Raw genomic sequence first — 21,329 nt, 5'->3', positions numbered from 1 at the left:
CTCTCCTGGGAGAACAGCCACCCCTAGCGGCTTGTCCTGGCCAGCTGTGCGCAAATGGGGTCTCTGATTCCTGCCTGGCCGCTGTGCAGGAAGCTCCGCTTGCGCTTGCTGTGGTCTCTGTTATGGCGAGGTCGCGCCAGAGCGGGAACAGGTGGGAGGCTGTTTATCACCGTGAGGGTCCTCGGAGCTGTGCTGCCGCCCAGGGGTTTAGGGTACCTGGAGTTCCCCGGGTTCCCAGCTGCTGAGCTGATTGTGCCGGGATGCCTCCGTCCTCCGTCCTCCGTCCTTTAAGACTTTCAAAGGGCACTCTTTCTTCTTTGTCTCAGGGGTGCTAGCTGCGGGGACCCGCTTGCAGATTTTACTGCCCCGTTCCCGTAATATCCAGCACCCCACTCACTGTGTGTCTGCACTCTGGTGCAGATGGCTAGGGCTGGGTGTTTAATAGGCCTGGCCTCCCTCTCCCTCCCCGCTCCAACTCCTCTCCTCCGGCCAGGAGCTGTGGTAAGGGGCGCTCAGGTCCTGCCGGGCTGCAGCTTGTATCTTACCCCCTTTGCGAGGTGCTGGTTTCTCGCAGGTGTAGATGTAGTCTGGCTCTTGTCCTGTATCTTCTGGTCTGTCTTTTTGGAATTTAGTTGTATTTGTTGCATCTTCAAACATATATATGTTTTTGGGAGGAGATTGCTGCTGCTCTACTCTCGCTGTCATCTTGGCTCCACCCCTATCCTCATAAAGAAATTTTAAGTGGGTATAAGTTCGCGAGTAGCTGCACTATCTTGTAGCAGTGATTCTTGTTTTGACTTAGGAGTTTGTTCTTTTTACCCTTAAATGAGTTTCTAAGGCTTTAATCTCCAGTGGGGAAGACCCTTTTCTGAAAGTACAGCTGAGACATTCTACAGCTACAATGCAATTCAGCAGGTAAATAAATAAATAAATAGTATAACATAGACACACTAGTCTTAGTGGGATACAAATCCTATTGCCCTCAAAATATTCTTTATTATTTTGTGAATAAACTTCTTAACAGTAGTGAGGCTTGCCTATCCATGAATACACTGGTACATAATTATAATTCATCTAGATTTCTCTTACGTTTCTAGTCAAATTTTGTAATATTTACAATTGAGAAAATTCTTACTACTTTTAAAAATGTATTTCTATGTACTGTTTATTATTCGTATTATTTCCATTATATTATATACTTACTATGTCATAAAAATTTTTTTTATAAAGAGTTTGCATATTTCACGTCTACTGAATTATTATTATTATTTTTTTTAATTTCGGTTACTTCACTTGGACATTCAGGGTACACCATTATATAATCATACCTATAAATTTCGAGATACTCATTTACTGCCCACAAAACCGTCTTTAGGCAAAAGCTTTTATGTAATCATAAATTAATAACCAGAGATGCATTTTCCTACGTGGGTCTTTCAAAGCTGGAAGACTCCTTGGACAGCTGACAAGGATGTTAAGAAGATATTCCCACGTATATATTAGGATTAGATCTTAATATGTCATGATGAGATGAGTTTTGCCTTCTTATTATGTTCCTAGATTTCAGAGCTGCTATCATAACATATTATTTGAAATTAGTCCTTTAAGTACAAATATGTTACAGTGTGATTTCCAGAAACAGTCTTTGGGAAGTTTGGAAATCTTTTTTAAGACCCAGAGAAACTAGCATTTTAAATATGCTATTGAGGTACTCCTTCTAAAGTATAATATAATGATATTTTATTTTCTATTTCAGCAGATTCCAATCTTGTGACATTGGTAAACATTTTATATGAGATTGTAAAGGTACTAAAGCTATCACGTAAAACCATTTTGATTTCTCTTTAATATACTGATGAATTACATATGTCTGTTTCCTGATTTCTGTAATGCAGTATACTTTGAATAGTTGAAAAAGTCCATAGTAATGCCAAAATTAACTTTGGCTATTACTTTTCTTTTCAAAAGTAATTGCTGTTTATAAGTTATGCCCCATCTATTAAAACTCAAAATGTGACTATAGTCCTACCCCTCTAAGATTTTTTTCCCCTGTGTTATCTGAGTGTTATGATAGTATATGGAAAAGTGTTTGTGTCTGCAGCCAGTGTATTATGCCTACTTTACTTTAGAGTCTTCTCATTACTCTGCTTAATCTGAAACTCTTCTGTGTCTTTAGAAAACAGTCTGTCAGTAAATTATACTTTGGTGGCCCTGTTTGACTCACAAGACTAGTAATTACAAATAAAATTATGGTTTGTTTAAAACTGTAGTGAGTTAAAATGATTTTTTAAATGCCAAAAGTAAGTATTTATTAAAAATAATTAATGGAAGAGTGTTATGAGTTTAAAAAAGATTTTTCGTCTTAGTTTGATAATTAGGGACCGGGGAATACAGATTGTTCTAGTCATTTCTGTCCTTGAATAAAAAATTGCTATGATGACACTTAGTATTTTATTAACTCTTTTAAAGATGTGTGAGGAATAGTGAAGAAGGTGTTTGAGTCTAATGATTTAATACTTACCTTAATTTTTAGCTGAATTTATATGCACACTTTATGCTAGATTAGCAATTCTGTATGTATAAAGATATGTTAGTCTCTGAAACCCCAATTTAAATTTCTATCTACCAAGAATCTGTTAAAGATAGTAAAAATAATTATTCCGCATTTTAGCTACTAGATATGAAGAATTTACTAGTATAAAAAATTATTCAAGATACTCAATAGCATATAAATTTTCCTGTTCAGAAGTAATGTCAAAACTATCAGCAGCAAGCACTGATTGCATGGTATCAGAATTCTTTCACAGATGACAAGGAGGGTGAGAAAGAGGCAGTGGATCCAGATTGCTTTACAAGTGCCCAGATCCTTTCTAAACAGCTGCCTTTAATAGGAGGTGAATTTACTGAAGGACTGCGATGGGTGGGGATAAATAGGAAGAATTAGGCATAAAATTATGATGTGTACTGTAACAGATGTTGGGCACAGTCAAATATCCTGAGGTCTTGGCCCACCTCTGTCACTAGCAATGAATTTTAGACCAAAATGTAACCTATATCTCTCTCTTTTTAATATGCTTTAATATGCAAAATGAGAATATAATGTGCCAAAAAAATGAAAATGCTTTGTAAATTGTAAGGTACTATATAAATGCAAGGCATAATAAATACTTAACAAACCTCCTTACCCTGGGCAGTAACTGAACGGAGTGAGAATCCAAAGCCAGTATCACTGTCTGGTTCAGCATCCTGCTCTGTCTCTGCCGTCCAGGCTCTCACATAATTTTTTTTTTTTTTTTTTTGGTAGGGGGAGGCTGACTCGTTGGGGAGCCTAGGGGATGAGCTCCTGCAGGGAAGGTTAGGGATGCTTGAAGCTAGGGGGTATCTCACATACTTTTTTGAATGCTTATTTTACCTCTTGACCAATTCCCTTATAATTTAATTATCATTGGATTGATTTTCCTCCTTTTTATCATTTTGTAGCCAGTTAATTGTGGAGCCAAGCTTCCCACTCTTTCTTCTTGTTATTATTACCTATATCATCATGATTATGAACTTAATTATTATTTATATGTGTGCAGTATTCTGTGAATAATAGAATTGGTTTGTATTATTGTGGTCTTCTTTTCTCCTCATTCTTTAAAGTCTGTGTTGAAGACTATGGACCTTTCAGCCAGTCTGTCATATCGCAGAGATGACAGCTTGACACGGACGGCCATACCTGTGCCCCTGGCCTTCGGTCTACTGACTTCAGATGCATACAGTTGTGATGTTCTCAGTCAGTCTCACTGAAAGAAAACTACAGAATGAGGTAAGAATGGAACAACCAGAGAGGGAAGCAGCATCTACTGCAGAAAAAAAAAGCAAAATCACGCGGAAACTATGGAGACGATCAATGGGAGAGACACCAAATGCTAATGCTTGCCTTTGCTTATGTGTTGTCCCCATAGCATCTGACAGTGGCATTGTCTTAATCATCTAGTATTTGCTAATCCACTATTACCTTAGCAATTACAAGTTTTGAAAAGCTAAATGCAATAGTTTTAAGTAGAATTCTGTCAAAATGCCAACTCTTCACTGAAAAAGAAAGTAAGCTATGATATATATTAATTCGATTAATAGCCAGATAAAGGGATCTTTACCACTAAGAACAAAAGAGGCAGTGATAAATTGGAAGTTGTTTTAATCTATTAAAAAGTTATAAATTTGAATAAATTGTATTGTTTATAATATATATGAACATAAAATGACATAAACTGCAGTAGAAATAGTTTGAAAGAAGTATTATGTTTTTAATTCACTCTAAAATGAATTAAAAATGCTTATAATGACTTCTGGTTTCTGATTCTATATGTAAGGAGCATGAAAGTTGCCACTTTGTCCTAACAGCAAGTAGAAAGCTGAACAGATTGAAAAATAAAAACTCTACTTGGTACATTAAAGAGGAGGACACCAGTCAAACCACTGGCTCAAAGACTGGAGAGACAAGGTGCAGGGGCTCCCAGGGCAGAGACTCCAAAGCCAAAGCCCTGTGGGGACCACGAGGCAGATCCTCCAAAAGTGGCATGCTGTGCACTTTTAAGTAGTTCCTTGGTGGTCAGTTACTGAATATCCTCACATAGTACAGATAGACATTCGAAGATGCCAGAGGCAAGAGGAAACGATGCCTCTTTCTCTGCAAAAGTGTCAGTCTAGCACCTAGTCAGCAAAGCTTCCGAAGTCTGAAAAAGAACAGGACAAAGGATGGCTCAATCAGAGATTAATATTGGACTAAAGATTGAAGTTTGGGAAAGCTAAAGATTCTGATCACTCTGGCATCTTTGCTTACTGCCAATACGCACCTCAAATTTTCCTTCATTCTAGTTCCCTACAGAGAATCAAACTCATGGAAGGAGTAATTACTGAGCCTTGGTTGATTCAGAGAAATAACACTATCACAGTCTGTGAGGAGACCATATGCTAAAGATTAGTTCTTCCGCCCACAGCTCAAAAATAATTTTATTTTTAGGAATTGAAAAGTAGAAAAGGAAATGAAAAATATTCTGAGATAAGGAAACCTCGTGATCAAGCTTAAATGAAGGGGAATACTTACAGTCTCTCTTCAAGTATGCTGTAGGTTAGCATAGTTACTAGAAAAATGTAATGGTTGTAATAACACTGATCTGACTTAGGATATGGTCTAGAAAGAGCACTGACAGAGCTCCCTGAGTCTAGAAATAGCTGAATCTTGGTCAATTTTGACTCTGAAGGAAGACCAGAAAATGATGAGAGATACAATGTTCTAGATGCTATGCTGTATTGTGAAGAAAGAGAAATAAGGGTGGGAACAGACGAATAAGGCCATATATTAACCAACTGCACTATATTGCACAGATAAGCTCGATTGTGTTGGCAGAAGGCTTATATTGTATAATCAACATGGCCAATCTTTAGCTGGTGATTCCTTTTTCTTAAAGTGGTATCTACAGTATAAAAAGCAAGGTGAATGGGCTGGTAAGCACTTACTAAATATCTATCAGTAAGTGAAACCACTACTCACATTTGTTGCATCTCTTATTTGCAGAAAAAACTGACTACTGTTGCCACAAAAGGGGAAAGATTTAAGATACTAAATAAATTTACTCATGTTTCTATAGTATATCTTCCATGCATTCTCTACAGTTTACTTGGATCAGTCATTTGCAAGGCCTTTGTGGTACAGTTGATCTTAGGGAAAGTTTCCAGACGTATTTAAGTTCAATTTCCTTCATCTTTTTAATAATAAAGGGCCACATATGATCATATATAAGAGTTTTCCTGCTCTAACATTCTATAATTCTTCTCAAATGTTAGCGAATGGTTTAGGTCCTGGCCCTGCTTGACTATAGCTTCTTTCAGCAAATTGATTGATAAGACCTCACTGACCTTTGCCATGTCACCTGTGTGTTACAGGAATTGGTCTCTATTGATTGAAGTCACAGATGGATATCTGCTTGCTGCTACTCCGTTCACTTTTGAAATTGTTAAAAAAAAATTAAAAAGAACTCTTGATATTGGGGCCAGTGTAACAGCGTGCCCTTTAATCTTGATTAGAGCTGTCAAATGTGTTTGCACGGTATTTGCCCTACACAGAAGTGCTTGGCCTAGGGAAAATAAGGGAACAGAATGCCAGCCACCTTGTTTGACTACTTTGTGAAGGTGACATTGATTTGACTCATTCATACTTACACAACTGACATGGCTTGACCAATAAACTATATTTTCTACATTAAGTAGAATTTTGGGGTCATATGCTCCAACTGCACCTCTATTAAGGACACCCTCATCTGGTAGTTGATCTGTCCCTAAGAGAAGTCTTAAGGAGACACCATCAGAAAAATAAATGTTTCTTTGACATAGTTCCCTTAGCTACAGATGTCTTCCATAAACTGATAAAATTTTGTATGGCTCTTATATAATTTTCTGTGTTTATGCTTGATTTCATGTGGGTTTTCAGTATGTGTATATACATATGCATTGCAAAGTATAGTAAGGGTTTCTCCAATCCTAGTTGACAGGATGGGTGAGAGCATAGTGCTGAGAGAAATATTTTCATATTTCATCAGTTCAACCACATGATTTCATCATTGAATAAGTGAAGATCATCCAGATTCTTGTGCACTCCTATCTACTCATCCTTCTGGTTTCGAGAAAATAAACATGAAGTGCTTAACCGTTAGCTTGCAAGATAGTCTGCGAGGTCTGTATAGCATGACCTGCTCAAAAGAAACTTCAAACCAGCCACAATAAACAGAATCATCTAGAAGTAAAAGAATAGCTGTTAAAGTCATCAATAGTGCTTCAGTCCAACATCACACTTTATAGGAAATGAACTTGACTGAGAGCAGACACTTCGGTCTGAGATCACACTGATGTCAGTGGCAGAGAAAATACATTTTAACTGCACTGGACTTCCTCCCAAGACTTGTCCTAAGTCAGTTTGGTGTGGTGGATAGGATCATGAATTCTGATTCCAAATCTTAGGTCTGACTCTTGGCTTCCCCACTGCCTGTGCTACAGTGAGCAATTAGATTCTCTGTGCCTCTGTCTTATCATCTGTAGACTGGGGCAAATAATAACAGTTCCTTTTGTATGGATTCAGGGAGTTAAAATTTCTGAAGTGCTTAGGCCAAGGCCTATAAGAAAATAATAATAGGAAACAAGCACATTTCGTGGTAATGGTGGTGGTGATAACTTCTGTTGATGGCTTTGAAAGAATGAAGTATTCCCCTTCCATGGTGTCTGAATATGCCAAATATTGTCACACACACAGTAGTTGGTTGCCTCAAAATAAAGAAATCAATAGGAACTGAAAATGGTTCTCAACTATGATGAATGCCAAAGTTAATAAATGAATTAAAAATACTGTCCTTTTTGTAAATGAATTTTAAAACCATCAAAAGAATATTTCTAATGGTATCTACCATTAGATTCATCTATCAGATGAATTATTTGAACTAAAACCATTCCTTGAGGTTTGTGGAAACCATTAAAGGACCTTTCCACAGATAGCAGGGGAGAATATTATCAGAGAAATGAGTATTTATAAAGAACTGCTCCTGATTTTTTCTTCAGAGTTTGATTTTAGTAAAAAGAAGATAAAATATTGTAGAATTATAATGGGAGAAAAAATAAAGTGTAGTCTATTGATATTTAAAATTACATCTTTTGTAAGATTCTTCTAACTTTTGTTACAGTTTGTAGATTTGTAGTGGTACTGATGGTTTAAACCATGAAGGAAAAGAAAGTAATTTATAAAAAAGAATTTCATTATCAGATTTGATAAAATTATTCTGAACTCATATTCTGCTGAAGTTTATTGCAATAAATTAAACACATTTCACTGACCATGGTGCTTTGCTCAGTAAACAAACAAGAAATAATTAATTATATCACTTTAATTGATAATCACATAAAATAAGTGTAAAAATGTGAGGAATACTATAGAAAAGTCAGTGAGCATGGTATGGCAAAGGTAAGTAGCAATCTTATTTTATTTAGCAAGCTGCATTACTTTTCATGTTTACTTTTACAGATTTATGTTCTTGCCACAATTTTGGAGATGTTTGAACATCCATGCCTACTTCTTCTCATATCAGTAACGATACGGAGCAAGCATCTTTTCTGTGCTTTCGTGAGTTGTCACATTTCTTTGTAAGCTTGGATTGGCTTCCATCGTTGTATTTGGTACTTATGGTGTATACAATCTCTCTCAAGAGTTCCCTTGATAGGAAGTTTCTTGTCAACATTACTTCCTCTGGGATGTCTTCATCTTTTTCACTATGTTCTTCTTTCTTTTATGTTGGTAAGTTTTGTTTTGAGTTCCCCCAGCTGCTTAGGTAGAGGTTCTCAGACGGTACTGTCAGCATTCTCCTTGGCTACTCCTGTAACTCCATTCATGCTTGAGTATAACCTCACCTCCAGCATGATCACTTTTTGATCCTTTGCTGCACTTGCCCTCTTTTGGGCACTCCGTCTTTTGATTATTTATTTTTGTAAAATGTCATGTGGGTTTATCACGGGGAGACAAGGAGATAAAACAACTATACATTTTGCTGAGTGTGAACTAAATAACAGATGCACAGGGACCAATCATGAACAGAGTTTGAAAGATGACATCATCGGTCGCTGATCATGCTGCAGATCTGTATTTACACAGTAATTTGTGGACTAAAGAAGTAGCAGTAAAGTTTATACTTTATGCAATTAGTCACTGTTGATACACTGTGGCAAATGAATCTGACAGTGTTTGGCGGGTACTGGCATTATTAAACCAAGTCATGATACTTGAAATCTGTGCATAGTGAAGCCAAGCTAATTGCCTGCCTGCTGGAGTATTTTTCAGCATCCTGATCCTTCACACTTGTTAGGTGTATAACAAAGTACAACACATTTATTATTTTCTTTTCTTTAGCTTTTAAAAATGACACTTGTATTTAAATTTTTTATTATTATTAGTGCTTAAAAATACAATTTATTTTTATTCCTTCTATCCTGAAACCTTGCTATACTCACTTATTTGTTCTAGTCACTTTGTTTTGTTCTTTTCTTTTGTAAATTTTTTTGGGTTATTTTACTTAGGGATCATGTGGTCTGCAATAATAAATAAAAATAGAGGCATTTTATTTATTATTTTCCTATCTTTATTTTTTAATTCCTTTTTATCACCTTATTGCATTGGCTGGGATCCCCGGTATAAGGCTGAATAAACATCCTTGCCTCGTTTCCAGCCTTAGAGGAAAAGCACTATTAAGGACGACACTGGTTTTAAATACCATAGTAGGTGTAGGTTTTTTTGTAGATGTTCAGTGTCATGTTTAATAATTCCTTTCTAGTCAGAGTTTTCTCATAAGTGGGTATTAAGTTGTGTGACATGCTTTTTCTGCATGAACTAACATGATCATATGCTTTTTCTTCTTAGTCTTTTGATGTAATAAATTACATCGGTTAATTTTGTAATGTTGAATCAAACCAGCCTAGCTTCTTCACGATAAGCAGCATTTTGCCACCATATTTTTATCCTTTTTTATATATTACTGATTAGATTTGCTAATATTTTAAAGCATTCTGCATCTCTTCATGATGGCAATTGGTTTTTAGTTTTCAGTTTTTGTAATATTTTTGTCAAGTTTTGGAACCACAAGAACAGAGCCTCATAAAATGAGTTGGAATGTGTCTCTGATTCTTCCCTTTTCTGGAAGAATTTATGTAGAATTGTTATTTCCCCCTGAAGTGTTTGGCAGTGGATGCCAGTAACATAGCTGAGGCTAAGATTTGTTTTCTTTGTTACTGTTGCAAGGGTTTTAACTCTAAATTCAGTTTTTAAAATTGAGTTAGAAATAATGAGGTTTTCTTTAAATAGTGGGCTTTGAGGGTTTGTGTCATTCAAGGTATTAGTCTAGCTCATGTAAGTCAAGTTTAAAGGCAAAAAGTTGTTTGTCATATCCCTTATTTTCCTTCTTGTGGCTTTAGAGTCTGTAGTTATATCCTCTCTCATTCCTGTATTTGTATTTATGGTCTTTCCTTTTTTTAATTGATCAGTCTGACTAAAGTTTTATCGATGTTATTGATCTTTTTCAAAGGGTTTAGTTGTTTTTCTCTATTGTTTTTTCATTTCGATTTTATTGGTACTTTATCACTTTTTATCCTTCCTCTGCTTCTTTTGATTTGCTTTTCTTTTTACAACTTGTTAGGCTGAACATCGAGATGATTTATATACATGTGCATTCTGCTGTAGTTGGATAGAATGTTCTATAAATGTCAATTACGTCAAGCTTATTAAGGTTTGTTCGGTTTTTCTCTTGTATTGCTGATTTTCTTTCTACTTGTTCTCTTTATTGCTGAGAGAAGAAGACAAAAGTTCCCAATTATGATTGCAATCATGTCTGTTTTCCCCTTTCAGTTCTATTAGCTTTTGGTTTGAAGATCTGCTCTTAGTTGTATACACATTTAGTGTGTTACGAGTATTTGGTAAATTGAATCTTTTGTTATCATGATGATTTGTCTCTAGAAATATTCCTTGTTCTGCAGTGTATATTGTCTGTTATCAGTATAGCCACTCCAGCTTCTGATTTTGTTTGCAACTGATCATCATTTAATCTATTTATTTATATTTGTGACAAGTTTCTTGTAGAGAGCATAACTGAGTATTGTGTTTTTTATGTAATGTGTCAACACCTGTGTTTTCTTTGTTATGCTTAGACCTAGGATAGTAACTACAGCCTGTGAGTCAAATCCAGCTTACTGCAGACCAACCTGATCACATCCATGCACTTCCATATTGTTTATGACTGCTGTGAACTTTAGTGGCAAAGTTGATCAGTTGCAACAGAGCTAAACATATATATTACACTATTGCTAACAGAAAATGTATAGTTTACATTTAATGTGTAATTAATATGTTGAATTGATACAGTTTTCAGACTTATTTTTTAAAACTGAAGAAGGAAGAATTAATTTTTTTATACACACTCAGATTTGTATACTTTCTACTGATCTTTATGCATTCCTGGAGTTCCAAGTTTCCCTTTGTTATAATTTCTTTTCATTCTCCAGTTATTGCCTTAGATTTCTTTAACAGCAAGCATGCTGGTGAGTAATTTCATTAGTTTTCCATCCTCTGCAAATGTGTTTTGTAGCCTTAATTCTTGAATGTATTTTCATTAGACATAAAATTATGGGTAGATATTTTTTGTTGATTGTTGCATGTATTTTATTCCAGAACATCAAAAATGTTTTTTACAGTCTCCAGGTGCCATACTGGATTTAAAAAAACTGTTCAGTCATTCAAATCACTGTATTCCTTTATATAAAGTGACATTTTCCTCTAGGAGCTCTCAAGATACATTCATGTACACAGATGTACATTTAGAATGATATAAAGAAATACATATTACATATAAATATTATTTATCTAATCTAGATCTGTATGTCTGTCTATATATTTTACCTTTAGCTCTCAGGTGTTTATGCTGTATCTAAACATGATTTTGAGTTTATTTTGTTTGACATTTGCTGGCTTTCTCGGTTTTATAAGTGGATCTTCCACCAAATTTGGGAAGTTTGCAGCCACTTTCCCTAATATTTATTCTGCAGCAATCTCTACTCTTCTTTTGGACTCAAAATGACACAGGTGTTAGACCTTTTGTTACTTTCCCGTTTCTCTCTGATCTTCAGAATGAATCCTTTCATTGTTCAAGTTCACTGTCTCCTCTGTCATCTCCATTCTGCTAATGAGCCTAGCCAATAAGTTTTTTAATTCAGATATTGTATTTTTCAGCTCTAAAATTCCCATCTGATTATTTGCTGTGGTTTTTACTTGGCTGCTGAGAATTTTCCTCAATTTATTACTAATTTTTAAAATTTTAAACTCATGGAGCATAGTTGGTCCACTTATGGAGTTATAATTGCTCATTTCCTGATTTGATTTGTTTTGTTTTCAGACAATCAAAACACTAGCTTTTCAGACCATGAGTTCTCTCTCTCCCTTTTCGGAGTGGTGGTTTTAACCTTTCTCAAGTGCTGGCAGTGGCTCTGCTGCTTCGGTCTGTCACGCACACATGACATTCACAGAGAGGCTGAAATCTCCCAGTGCCTTTGTTGTGATACTTTGGGTCTCTCCCACATGCTCAGCTCAGGGCTGATCCCCAGACTCGTGAAGGTCCACATAAAAGATTACTGGCACTCTTTAGAGCTTTTTCCTCTCTGAAATTTTACTATCATTCTCAAGCCCGTGATGGTCATTTTTTGCTAGGTACTCTGGCCTGACAGTTGTAGTTTCTTTTAGAGTTTAGATGGGCATACCATTGCCATGAGGACCTCTGTTACTGGTGGCCCAGTAAAGGTGCAGAAGGAAAGGTGGAAAAACAACAGGATTCTGCCCTCAACACAAACAGTTTTTTCGCACAAAAAGAGGCCCTGCTGCCTATTCTTTGGATAGAAAGAGAAAGTTTCTGTGGGTTTTTATTCTCTGGTACCACCACTGCTACTTAACTCCAAGATTAGGCCCACCCATGAGGGGAAAGTTGCAAGAAAATGAGAGAAAAACATGGAACCCCCTCCCACCCCACATAAATTGCTCCTTCACCTTTTTCTGCTCCAAAATTCTGTGGTAGTTTTTCTGACCCAGACATTTGTAAATATAGACATCATTACTTAAAATGGCAAGTTTTAGAAACTGAAGAGAAAATGAAACACAAGGTAAGGACTATGAGTTTGGCTCTGCTAATGAGCAACGTATTATTGTATAATCATTTGCAACTTGCTGATATTCCCAAATACTTTTCCTACTAGGAATTTATAGTGAATGGAAATATCTATTCAGAAATCTAATACATTTAGAAATTTCATCAAAATGAGTAGTCCAGGCAAAAACAGATTCTTCTTGTCACTGTAAGATAAGCCACTAGATAAACAAGATAAAAGAAATTTCTGAAGTGTGATTACATTCTCATTGTACTCAAAAGAAATAAAAAACTGAGGGTAGAGATAGGAAATAAGTATAAATCTATTTGTATTAAGCAGGTGGAATTACATTACAATTACTTGGAAATTGAAAACAGTGACATCACTGAGAGTATCTAACAGACACACTAAACTAATGACCAGGGAAAAGAATAAAGAAAAGGAAAGGAAGGAAACATTCTAGCTAAATTCACAATCAGAGATAAATCTGAGTTAAGCTTGAGCTGCAAGGGAATTGCATCCTGCCCTTTACAAGGATCTAGAAAGGCCGAGGGATCTGGAAGCCAGACGGGCCTCCCGTGTCAGATCCTTCCTAAGGCTCGCCTAGGCTTGCCCTTGGCCATTTTAAGTAATGATGCCTGTATTGATAAGCAAATATCTGATAAGTAAAACCACCGCACTCCAATAAATATAGTTATCTTTTTCAACAACAGGGTGACGATGAGGCCATAGGAAGTCTACCAGCATGAATCCCATACCATTTTTTGTCTGAATGGCAGGCTGAAGATACCATTCCAAACCAGAGAATCTGGAGCCATGAGAGAAGTCCTCAGCAGAAGATCCAAGTGATGGGACAGGGTCAGAAACACGGGCTTGGCAGAGAGGAGGGGCTGAGGTTCTTACATCCCCACAATACCCTGCCATTGAAGAGAGGTGGGGGCAAGGGAAGGATGACCAGAACATCAGTCAAATGGGAAGGAGCCAGAGATGAAGAATGAAGGAGTAAGTAAATTCCACTTAATCTTCCGGTACACATAACGTGCTAAATGTATATCTGGTATATACATATACATACCAGATATTTTCTATATTTGTAGAGTCAATATGCATAGTGAAGAAGCTTTAGAAAGGGAATTTGAGAATATTGAGGTTTGAGACTCAACATGTTATACTTTTTCTCCATGTTTATTGATTGTTTTAAAGAAAAATAATGTAATTCTGTTAAAGTTATTCAGGACACTTGTTAAAGACAGTAAGGTAATTTATTCAGGGGGACTGCTGGGATAGATTTAGGAACCACTGCAATGGGGCTTTGCAGGGGAGAGAGATTGGGCTTGGCACTGAATACAAGGAAAAGTAGGAATTTATATTTAAGGAGATCAGTAGTTGGAAATTACTAAGAGGAAACATCAGTGTTAAGGCAGGTGGGGTAAGCTTCTGACTGACAGGATTTTTGCTGACGGCTATAAAAATATAGGTAACAATAGGAGCTACCTTATAGGCTTGCTAGGAGAATCCAATGAGTTTTTAAGTGTTTGTAACAGTGCCTGGCACATGGTGAGCGATGTGATAGCCACTGCTACGATTATTATTCTTATTATCATCACTATCACCATCTTCATCATCTCCAGCGTTGGGCAGATCGTGAACAGCACACTCACAATGAGTTATTGCTGGTTTGAATTGAGTAAATGTGAGGGTGTTTATTTTGGCCCTCCAACAACCTCTTATGCCTGCTTTGTAATTCCTGGCAATGTCCCAGGTAGGTGAGATCACGGAAAGTTACCCCGGTAGGGCGTTGTGAACAGCATATCCTCTGAATGGTTATCTTGGATAAGAAATGAGGTAACAGCAGCTGTAAAGGAGAGGAGAACATCCTTGCTCAGATTACCTGAGGGCGGAAGTTGCTGTAGAGTATGTTCTCTGTGGAAGGCCCACCATAGCCTGAAATGTCCAAGGGATCCTAATGTACATAGTCATTTAACCAGGAGATTTTTCCTTTTCCCAGTCCACTTCAGGCTTTGGTTTAACTCTCATATAAAGTTGCTGAAACATGCACGTCTATACTACAAATAAGGTTACCCAAGAGATACAGTAGGAACAAGTTACGTTCAGCATAACAGTATTTCCTGGTGCTTCTTACAGTAAATGATAGGCTCATTCATGAAATTTGTGTTTCTTTGGAAAAGAGTGATGTGAAGTCATTATGTGTAGCCCCCATTTTTCCTATTCAGGAACTGTATCTTGTTTTGTTGACACAAAAATTCTTCTTATGATTATGGATTTGATAACTAGTAAGGCTCTTAGAGGCCAACACCAAGGACAGTTTCCCTCTCCCTGACCCAGGCCATCAGGAGACCATGTGGTGTGAGGCAGGAATGGGGAGTGACCTCCAGCTTTATACTTAGTAGCCGGGGAGCCTCGTCCATATGCTGCCCAGCCTCTTAAGTAAGCACAGTAAGGCAGGCCTGTTTTCCAAACTTGCCAGAAAAGTTTAAGTCTGTAACATGTGTAATAGTAAATGCTTAACAGTCTCTTAATTGGTTTTAGAGATGCCTTCCAATCCCTTTTCCAAATTGGTTTTATTAGCAGACTAACATTATCTTGTTTGTTAGTATTTCAAATCTTATGATTCAGAACTCTATTTTTCAAGTGTGTCAGGGAAATGACCTACCTTTCCCCCTTTTTCTTACTGAGAAGACAAATTGTGGAGTTGACTTAGCCCTTGCCTCAAGTAGGCAAGACTTACCGCACGCCTTTTCCTGTCACACCTGTGTGTCTGGCATGTGACTGCCTCTTGACCAATGCAGAAAATCCCTTAGTAAGTGATCGGAGGCTTTGCGTACGCTTCCCTCTTAGGCAGCATACCCCGTGACTATTTTATGGGAAAAAAAGCATCCTGCAGTATCTGCACAAGGATTTTATCTTGACTGTTTTCATTAGCCTGGTGGTCTTCTCACTCCTCCCTCAGTTATCTGTTTTATGCGGGTGGTAAGGACATCTGTGCTTACTGAATAGAAAATAAAACAAAGCTATTCCAGAAGAGCCTTGTAGGTGCTATAATCAAAATCAACTAATTGTAAGCCATTTTCCCAGGAGAGTACCTAGGAATATGTTGGTTTATCTGTACTGGGAGCTCCTCAAATAGCAGCCATGGAGCAGAGTTAGAATCTACTTGCTGACTAGCCTTGTTATGTGGGAACAAGTCACTTTAATTCCTTAGGCTCCAGTGTTTTTCATGTGTAAAGTGAGGAGGATAGATTAGGTAAGCCTGTGAGCCCTGTTGGCGTGGAAATTCTGTGACTGGTGAATCATGAAGTTGTACCTTAGGTTCTGTGATTCATGATTGTTTGGGTAATGCAAGACGAATGCTTGTTCCTCTTTTTTTAACAAAATAAAATTTGTCAGGCAAATTATAGAAATAAGGTGTGGGGGACTGTTTATTAAGACTCATTAGTGGCTTTTAATACTTTTTAGTACCAGGGTGTAAGAAATCTGCTAATTACAACACTCTTTTTTTGCTAATTTAGAACCACATGCTCTTGCCTATTTGTTTTGGTTATTTGAAAATAAATAATGCTTCTTTATTACAAAACTCTCCAGTTTACATTTTATCAGTTTAGCGGAGTTTTTCTACAAAAATTATCTGAACATATATAGTTTATGATTATGCAGGCTCTAATATTAAGCAACAATAATAACAAAATCTACTTTGTGAATAGTCTCAGAAACATTTAAATAGTCATTGTGTTGGAATTTGTTATGTCTCCTAGGAATAAATTCATGTCAGATTTGAATTACATCAGTTGCCAGACTTTGAAGCAAGGCTTTTGATTTTCACTCCATCTGAGAAGTTTCCTGAGGTCTCTGGACAGGCCTCCCCATTCTGCGTACACCAGCTGAGCTAGGAATCAGCCCAGAAGCTCTGAGGGCATTGTAACTCTAGAAGGAAATGAGCAGAATGGGCTTTCTGGAAACATAGGACATGTCAGAATGTATCCACTTGACAGACCAGCTGTAATTGTAGTCTCTGGAAGTAACTATTCCCCTGAATATAATCTTTGCTGTGAAAGAGAACAAAGAGGTGAATAAGGATTGTTGGCAACACTGTACAAACTTTTGGAATAAAATCATTATACTTTTATGGGTCTAATGATACTATGTACACAATGTTAATAAAATGCAAAGCCAAGTTCATAGGATTTGTGGCTCACCAGTTGGATAATGTCAGCTCAATTTATCTAAATTCCAGCAGCCATATTTTGAGCTTTTGATATTTGATATCCTTAAAATTCTTAATGTCCAGTAGGTTATTATCCAATCTATAAGAACTTCATGTTATTACCACTGTTTTCAGTAATTGATTTTAAAGTTAAGGGGCATTTCATTTTCTTGTCTCTACCTTAAAGTTTTAAATAAGCATAATTAATAGCATTGCTAAGAAGTACATTTTACATTATTTTTCTCAAAAGCTTATACTTACCATTCATTAAAAATAACTAGCAAATTTCAATTTATTATAAACATGTTGCTGTTTGTCATAGAATCCTAAGCTGAAAGAAAATTCAAGAAATCATTTGACTCTTTTTTATGAGCTTTTTACCTAAACACTACCTTGAAAAAAATGTTTTCTATTTTGAAAGTTCTCTTGGGAAGTAGATTATATCAAAGTTTTAGCGTTTTCAGTAGTTACTTTCAGTAGACCTGTGATTAAAGTAATCTTCTGTTCTTAAAGATTTTATGTTTTTTCAAATCATCAGAAACATTTCTTTCTGCTATTAAGACACTTTGATCTTTGCAGTGATTTGTGAATTAGGCACTTTCTTGCTCCTGATGTCTTATGTCGATACTTATGGGATATGTTAAAACTTTTATTCACTGTGATACAGGCTCAAGTTAAGTTTGAAATAACGCATTTTGTGCTAACATGCGTCAAGTCTCCCAGATCTCTGTTAATTTTGATGCACTTTCATATCTCTGATCATGTATGAGATTTTGGCATTACTGTCTTTTGCACTGTTTTGAGAATCTATTGGCACTACATGCAAAATGTCACAAGATACTCTTAGTAATGGAGAAGATCTAGGAGCCTTTTTTAGGCCTACCTCCCACTCTAAACAGGCACTTTTCTTTTCCTTCTTCCTCTTCTTTGTAAAAATTCAAATGTGACCTATAACTTCCTGCTTAAAATTCTGTAACACATCCCACCCACCTGTAGAACCACATGCCTGCCCCTTAGGTTGGCACATATAGTACCCCACACTGTTTGCCAGCACCCAGGCTCCTTTACTGGCATTCTGGTTGCCAGGGGAGGAAATATGTTCCAAATGAGAGTTTATAGTTTTGGAGCCAGAAACACCTGGGTTAAGATCCTGCCTTCACTCATGCCCTCTGGCTCTGTGAACTTATGTAGATCATTTCACATTTCTGAGCCTACCTTTCTTCCTCTGTAACAGGGGAATGGAAACTCTTACCTCACACAGCTGTAGTGAGCATAGATGGAATTGGATGTGTGTGGTGCCCACCAGAGGTCTGCTTGAGCAACCAAAGGTATGGGTGTGTGGGTGTGTGACACTAACACAGGTCGCATGTCTCGCCAGCTTGCCAGTCAGACAGCTCGGGAATTCCTCTTGGTAGGAGTCCTGTCGCACTTCGAGCCATGACAGCTCACATGTTCGTCTGTGGACTCTTGTCTCCCTGTGTGACACGGTTCCAGGTACACTGCTCCAGATCCGCATCAGGCTGGTGCAAGAGCTATGCTGAGAAGCAGTCCCATCCCCTGACCAGCCAGTATCCTTGTGATTCTTTGGCATAGTTCCTAGGGTTCTCCACACAGGCCTGCATGCAGGGAAGTCCCAAACATGAATCCTTATCAAGTATTTACAGCTTATTCATACTTCTTCCCGGTCCAGATGCAATTTACCTGTCAGGATCATTTTTACCATAAGCACTGTTGCCTAGCAATATAATTGACACCTGCCATCTACGTGGTTTCCAGGGTAACAGAGCTAGGTGGTTAAACCAAAGGTCACATTCTAAAGCAGCAGTGGAAAAGGCTTGCTATCTCTTTCATGTCAGTATGCAGCAGACCCGACTAGGGGCCTTGTGTGTTACAGTTGTCAGAACATGCTTGTTCAGTCCTTTAACAAATATTTAAGAGCTTACATTATGAGTCCAGCTCTGTGCCAGACACAAGGAGTACAGTGGCAGCTTAGACAGATATGATGCCCACTTCATATGGTTTCCTCCACCCAGGAGCCCTTTAGTTCGTTTCATTGCCTAGAGAGCTCCTCCAGAGGTCAGCTGAGATGTTACTGCCTCTCTGAAGTCCGTGAACACTTTACCCCCTAACAATGTTTATACTGCTGTGAATTCATGGATCGGTATTGCTAATCCATGAATTCCTTTAAGTACTATGCAGAGTTTATGTGGGAATGTATGTTTGAAAAAAAGGGTTAAAGCTTTCATCAAATTTTCAAAGGGGTCTGCGCTACCCACCCTGCTCCCTGAGAATTTATAACCACTACTCTGTTATGAGCATTTGTAATACGGTTCTTTTTATTTGTTTGTAGGTCTGTGTCTCCTACTGGAATGTGAGTATTTGAGAGAAGGAATTATATTAATATTTTGTGCCAGTGCAATGCCTGATTCATAGCAGACTTTTAGAAAATGTATGTTGAAAGAATCAGTTCTTAATATCCTTAACAGGCATCAAATGATGCTAATTGTGCAGCATTTCTTTATTAGAAAGGGAAAGTCCTATCTTGTATTAAACTAAAGTCGTTCTTGCTCCTAGCTTTAACCCCTGGAGTTATAAACTACTCTCTTCCATATTGTATTTGCCCTTTTATGAAATTCAAAATTGAGTTAGGGAATCAAAGAAAACAGGATATCATGGGGGGAATCATTAACAAGTGATATATTTGCATCTTAAATATTTTAATTTAAAGCATGAAGATGTACATTATGTTACTGGTATTTGAGTATGAAACCAACATCTTTTTTTTTAATTAAGGTATCATTGATACTGCAATCTTATGAAGGTTTCACATGAGCAATATTGTGGTTTCAGTATTCATCCATATTGTCAACTCCCCCACAGATCCCATTGCAGTCACTGTCCATCAACATAGTAAGATGCTGTAGAGTCATTATTTGTCTTCGCCATGCTATACGGCCTTCCCTATGACCTAGGTATATTGTGTGTGCCGATGATAATGCCCTTTAATCCCCTTCTTCTTCCCTCCCCACCTACCCTTTCAAACCCCTTCCCTTTGTTAACTGCTAGTCCATTCTTGGAGTCTGTGAAGTCTGCTGCTGTTTTGTTCCTTCAGTTTTGCTTTGTTGTTATATTCCACAAATGAATGAAATCATTTGGTACTTTTTTTTCCCTCCAGGCTTATTTCATTGAGCATAATACCCTAAAGCTCCATCCATGTTCTTACATATGGTAGGATTTTTCTTTTTATGGCTGAATAATATTCCATTGTATGTATGTATCACATCTTTATCTATTTATGTATTGACGAACACTTAGGTTGCTTCCATTTCTTGGCTATTGTAAATAGTGCTGTGATAACCATAGGGGTGCATATGTCTTTTTGAATCTGAGAAGTTGTCTTCTTGGGTAAATTCCTAGGAGTGGAATTCCCAGGTCAAATGGTATTTCTGTTTTGAGTTTTTTGAGGAACCTCCATATTGCTTTCCACAATGGTTGAACTAATTTACATTCCCACCAGCAGTGTAGGAGGGTTCCCCTTTTTCCACATCTTTGCCAGCGTATGTTGTTCCTAGTCTTCTGGATGTTGGCTATCCTAACTGGTGTAAGGTGATATCTCATTGTGGTTGTAATTTACATTTCACTGATAATTAGCGATATGAAGCATCTTTTCATGTGCCTTTTGGCCATTTGAACTTCCTCCTCGGAGAAGTGCCTCTTAAGATTCTCTGCTCATTATTTAATCGGGTTATTTGGTTTTTGGGTGTTGAGGATTGTGAGCTCTTTATATACTTTGGATGTTAACCCAGTATTGGATAAGCTGTTTACAAATATATTCTCCCATACTGTAGGAGGTCTTTTTGTTCTATTGATGGTATGCTTTGCTGTACAGAAGCTTTTCAGCTTGATGTAGTCCCACCAGTTCATTTTTGCTTCTGTTTCCCTTGCCTGAGGAGATGTGTTCAGGAAAAGGTTGCTCATGTTTATGTCTAAGTTTTCATCTATGAGGTTTATGGTTTCAAGACTTTTCTTCAGGTCTTTGATACATTTCAAGTTTACTTTTGTGTGTGGAGTTAGCCAATAAATCAGTTTCATTCTCTTTCATGTATCTGTCCAGTTTTGCCAACACCAGCTGTTGAACAGGCTGTCATTTCCCCACTGCATATCCATGGCTCCTTTATTGTATATTAGTTGGCTATGTATGTGTGAGTTTGTATCTTGGGTATCTGTTCTCTTCCATTGATCTATGTGTCTTTTCTTGTGCCCGTACCAATTGTTTTGAATTCTGTGGCTTTGTAGTAGAGCTTAAAGTTAGGGAGCATCATCTCCCCAGCTTTGTTCTTCCCTCTGAGGATTGCTCTTTTGTCTTTCCATATGAATTTTAGAACTATTTGTTCTAGTTTGTTGCAGA

The 21,329-nt window shown here is 37.3% G+C and overlaps 1 protein-coding gene across 17 annotated transcripts in view; it reads left to right on the top strand.

Moving 5' to 3' along the window:
- The window catches only part of LOC140845888 (uncharacterized), a 79,156-nt gene that overhangs the window by 13,287 nt on the left and 44,540 nt on the right, over positions 1-21,329 (top strand). For 2 of the 17 annotated variants that reach the window (XM_073221061.1, XM_073221057.1), the window contains exons 1-5: positions 2,590-3,808; positions 8,051-8,149; positions 13,479-13,701; positions 18,156-18,249; positions 19,272-19,292. Coding sequence is in view for 8 of the 17 variants with exons in the window: in XM_073221051.1 (XP_073077152.1) it covers positions 13,694-13,701; positions 19,272-19,292 (29 nt within the window). In the remaining 9 variants the exon portion in view is untranslated. The other 15 variants (XM_073221047.1, XM_073221063.1, XM_073221056.1 and 12 more) reach the window with 13 other exon arrangements.

Source organism: Manis javanica, chromosome 13 (assembly GCF_040802235.1).
Source record: "Manis javanica isolate MJ-LG chromosome 13, MJ_LKY, whole genome shotgun sequence".
NCBI classification, from domain to species: Eukaryota; Metazoa; Chordata; class Mammalia; order Pholidota; family Manidae; genus Manis; species Manis javanica.
This window is presented reverse-complemented; position numbering and strand designations above follow the sequence as displayed.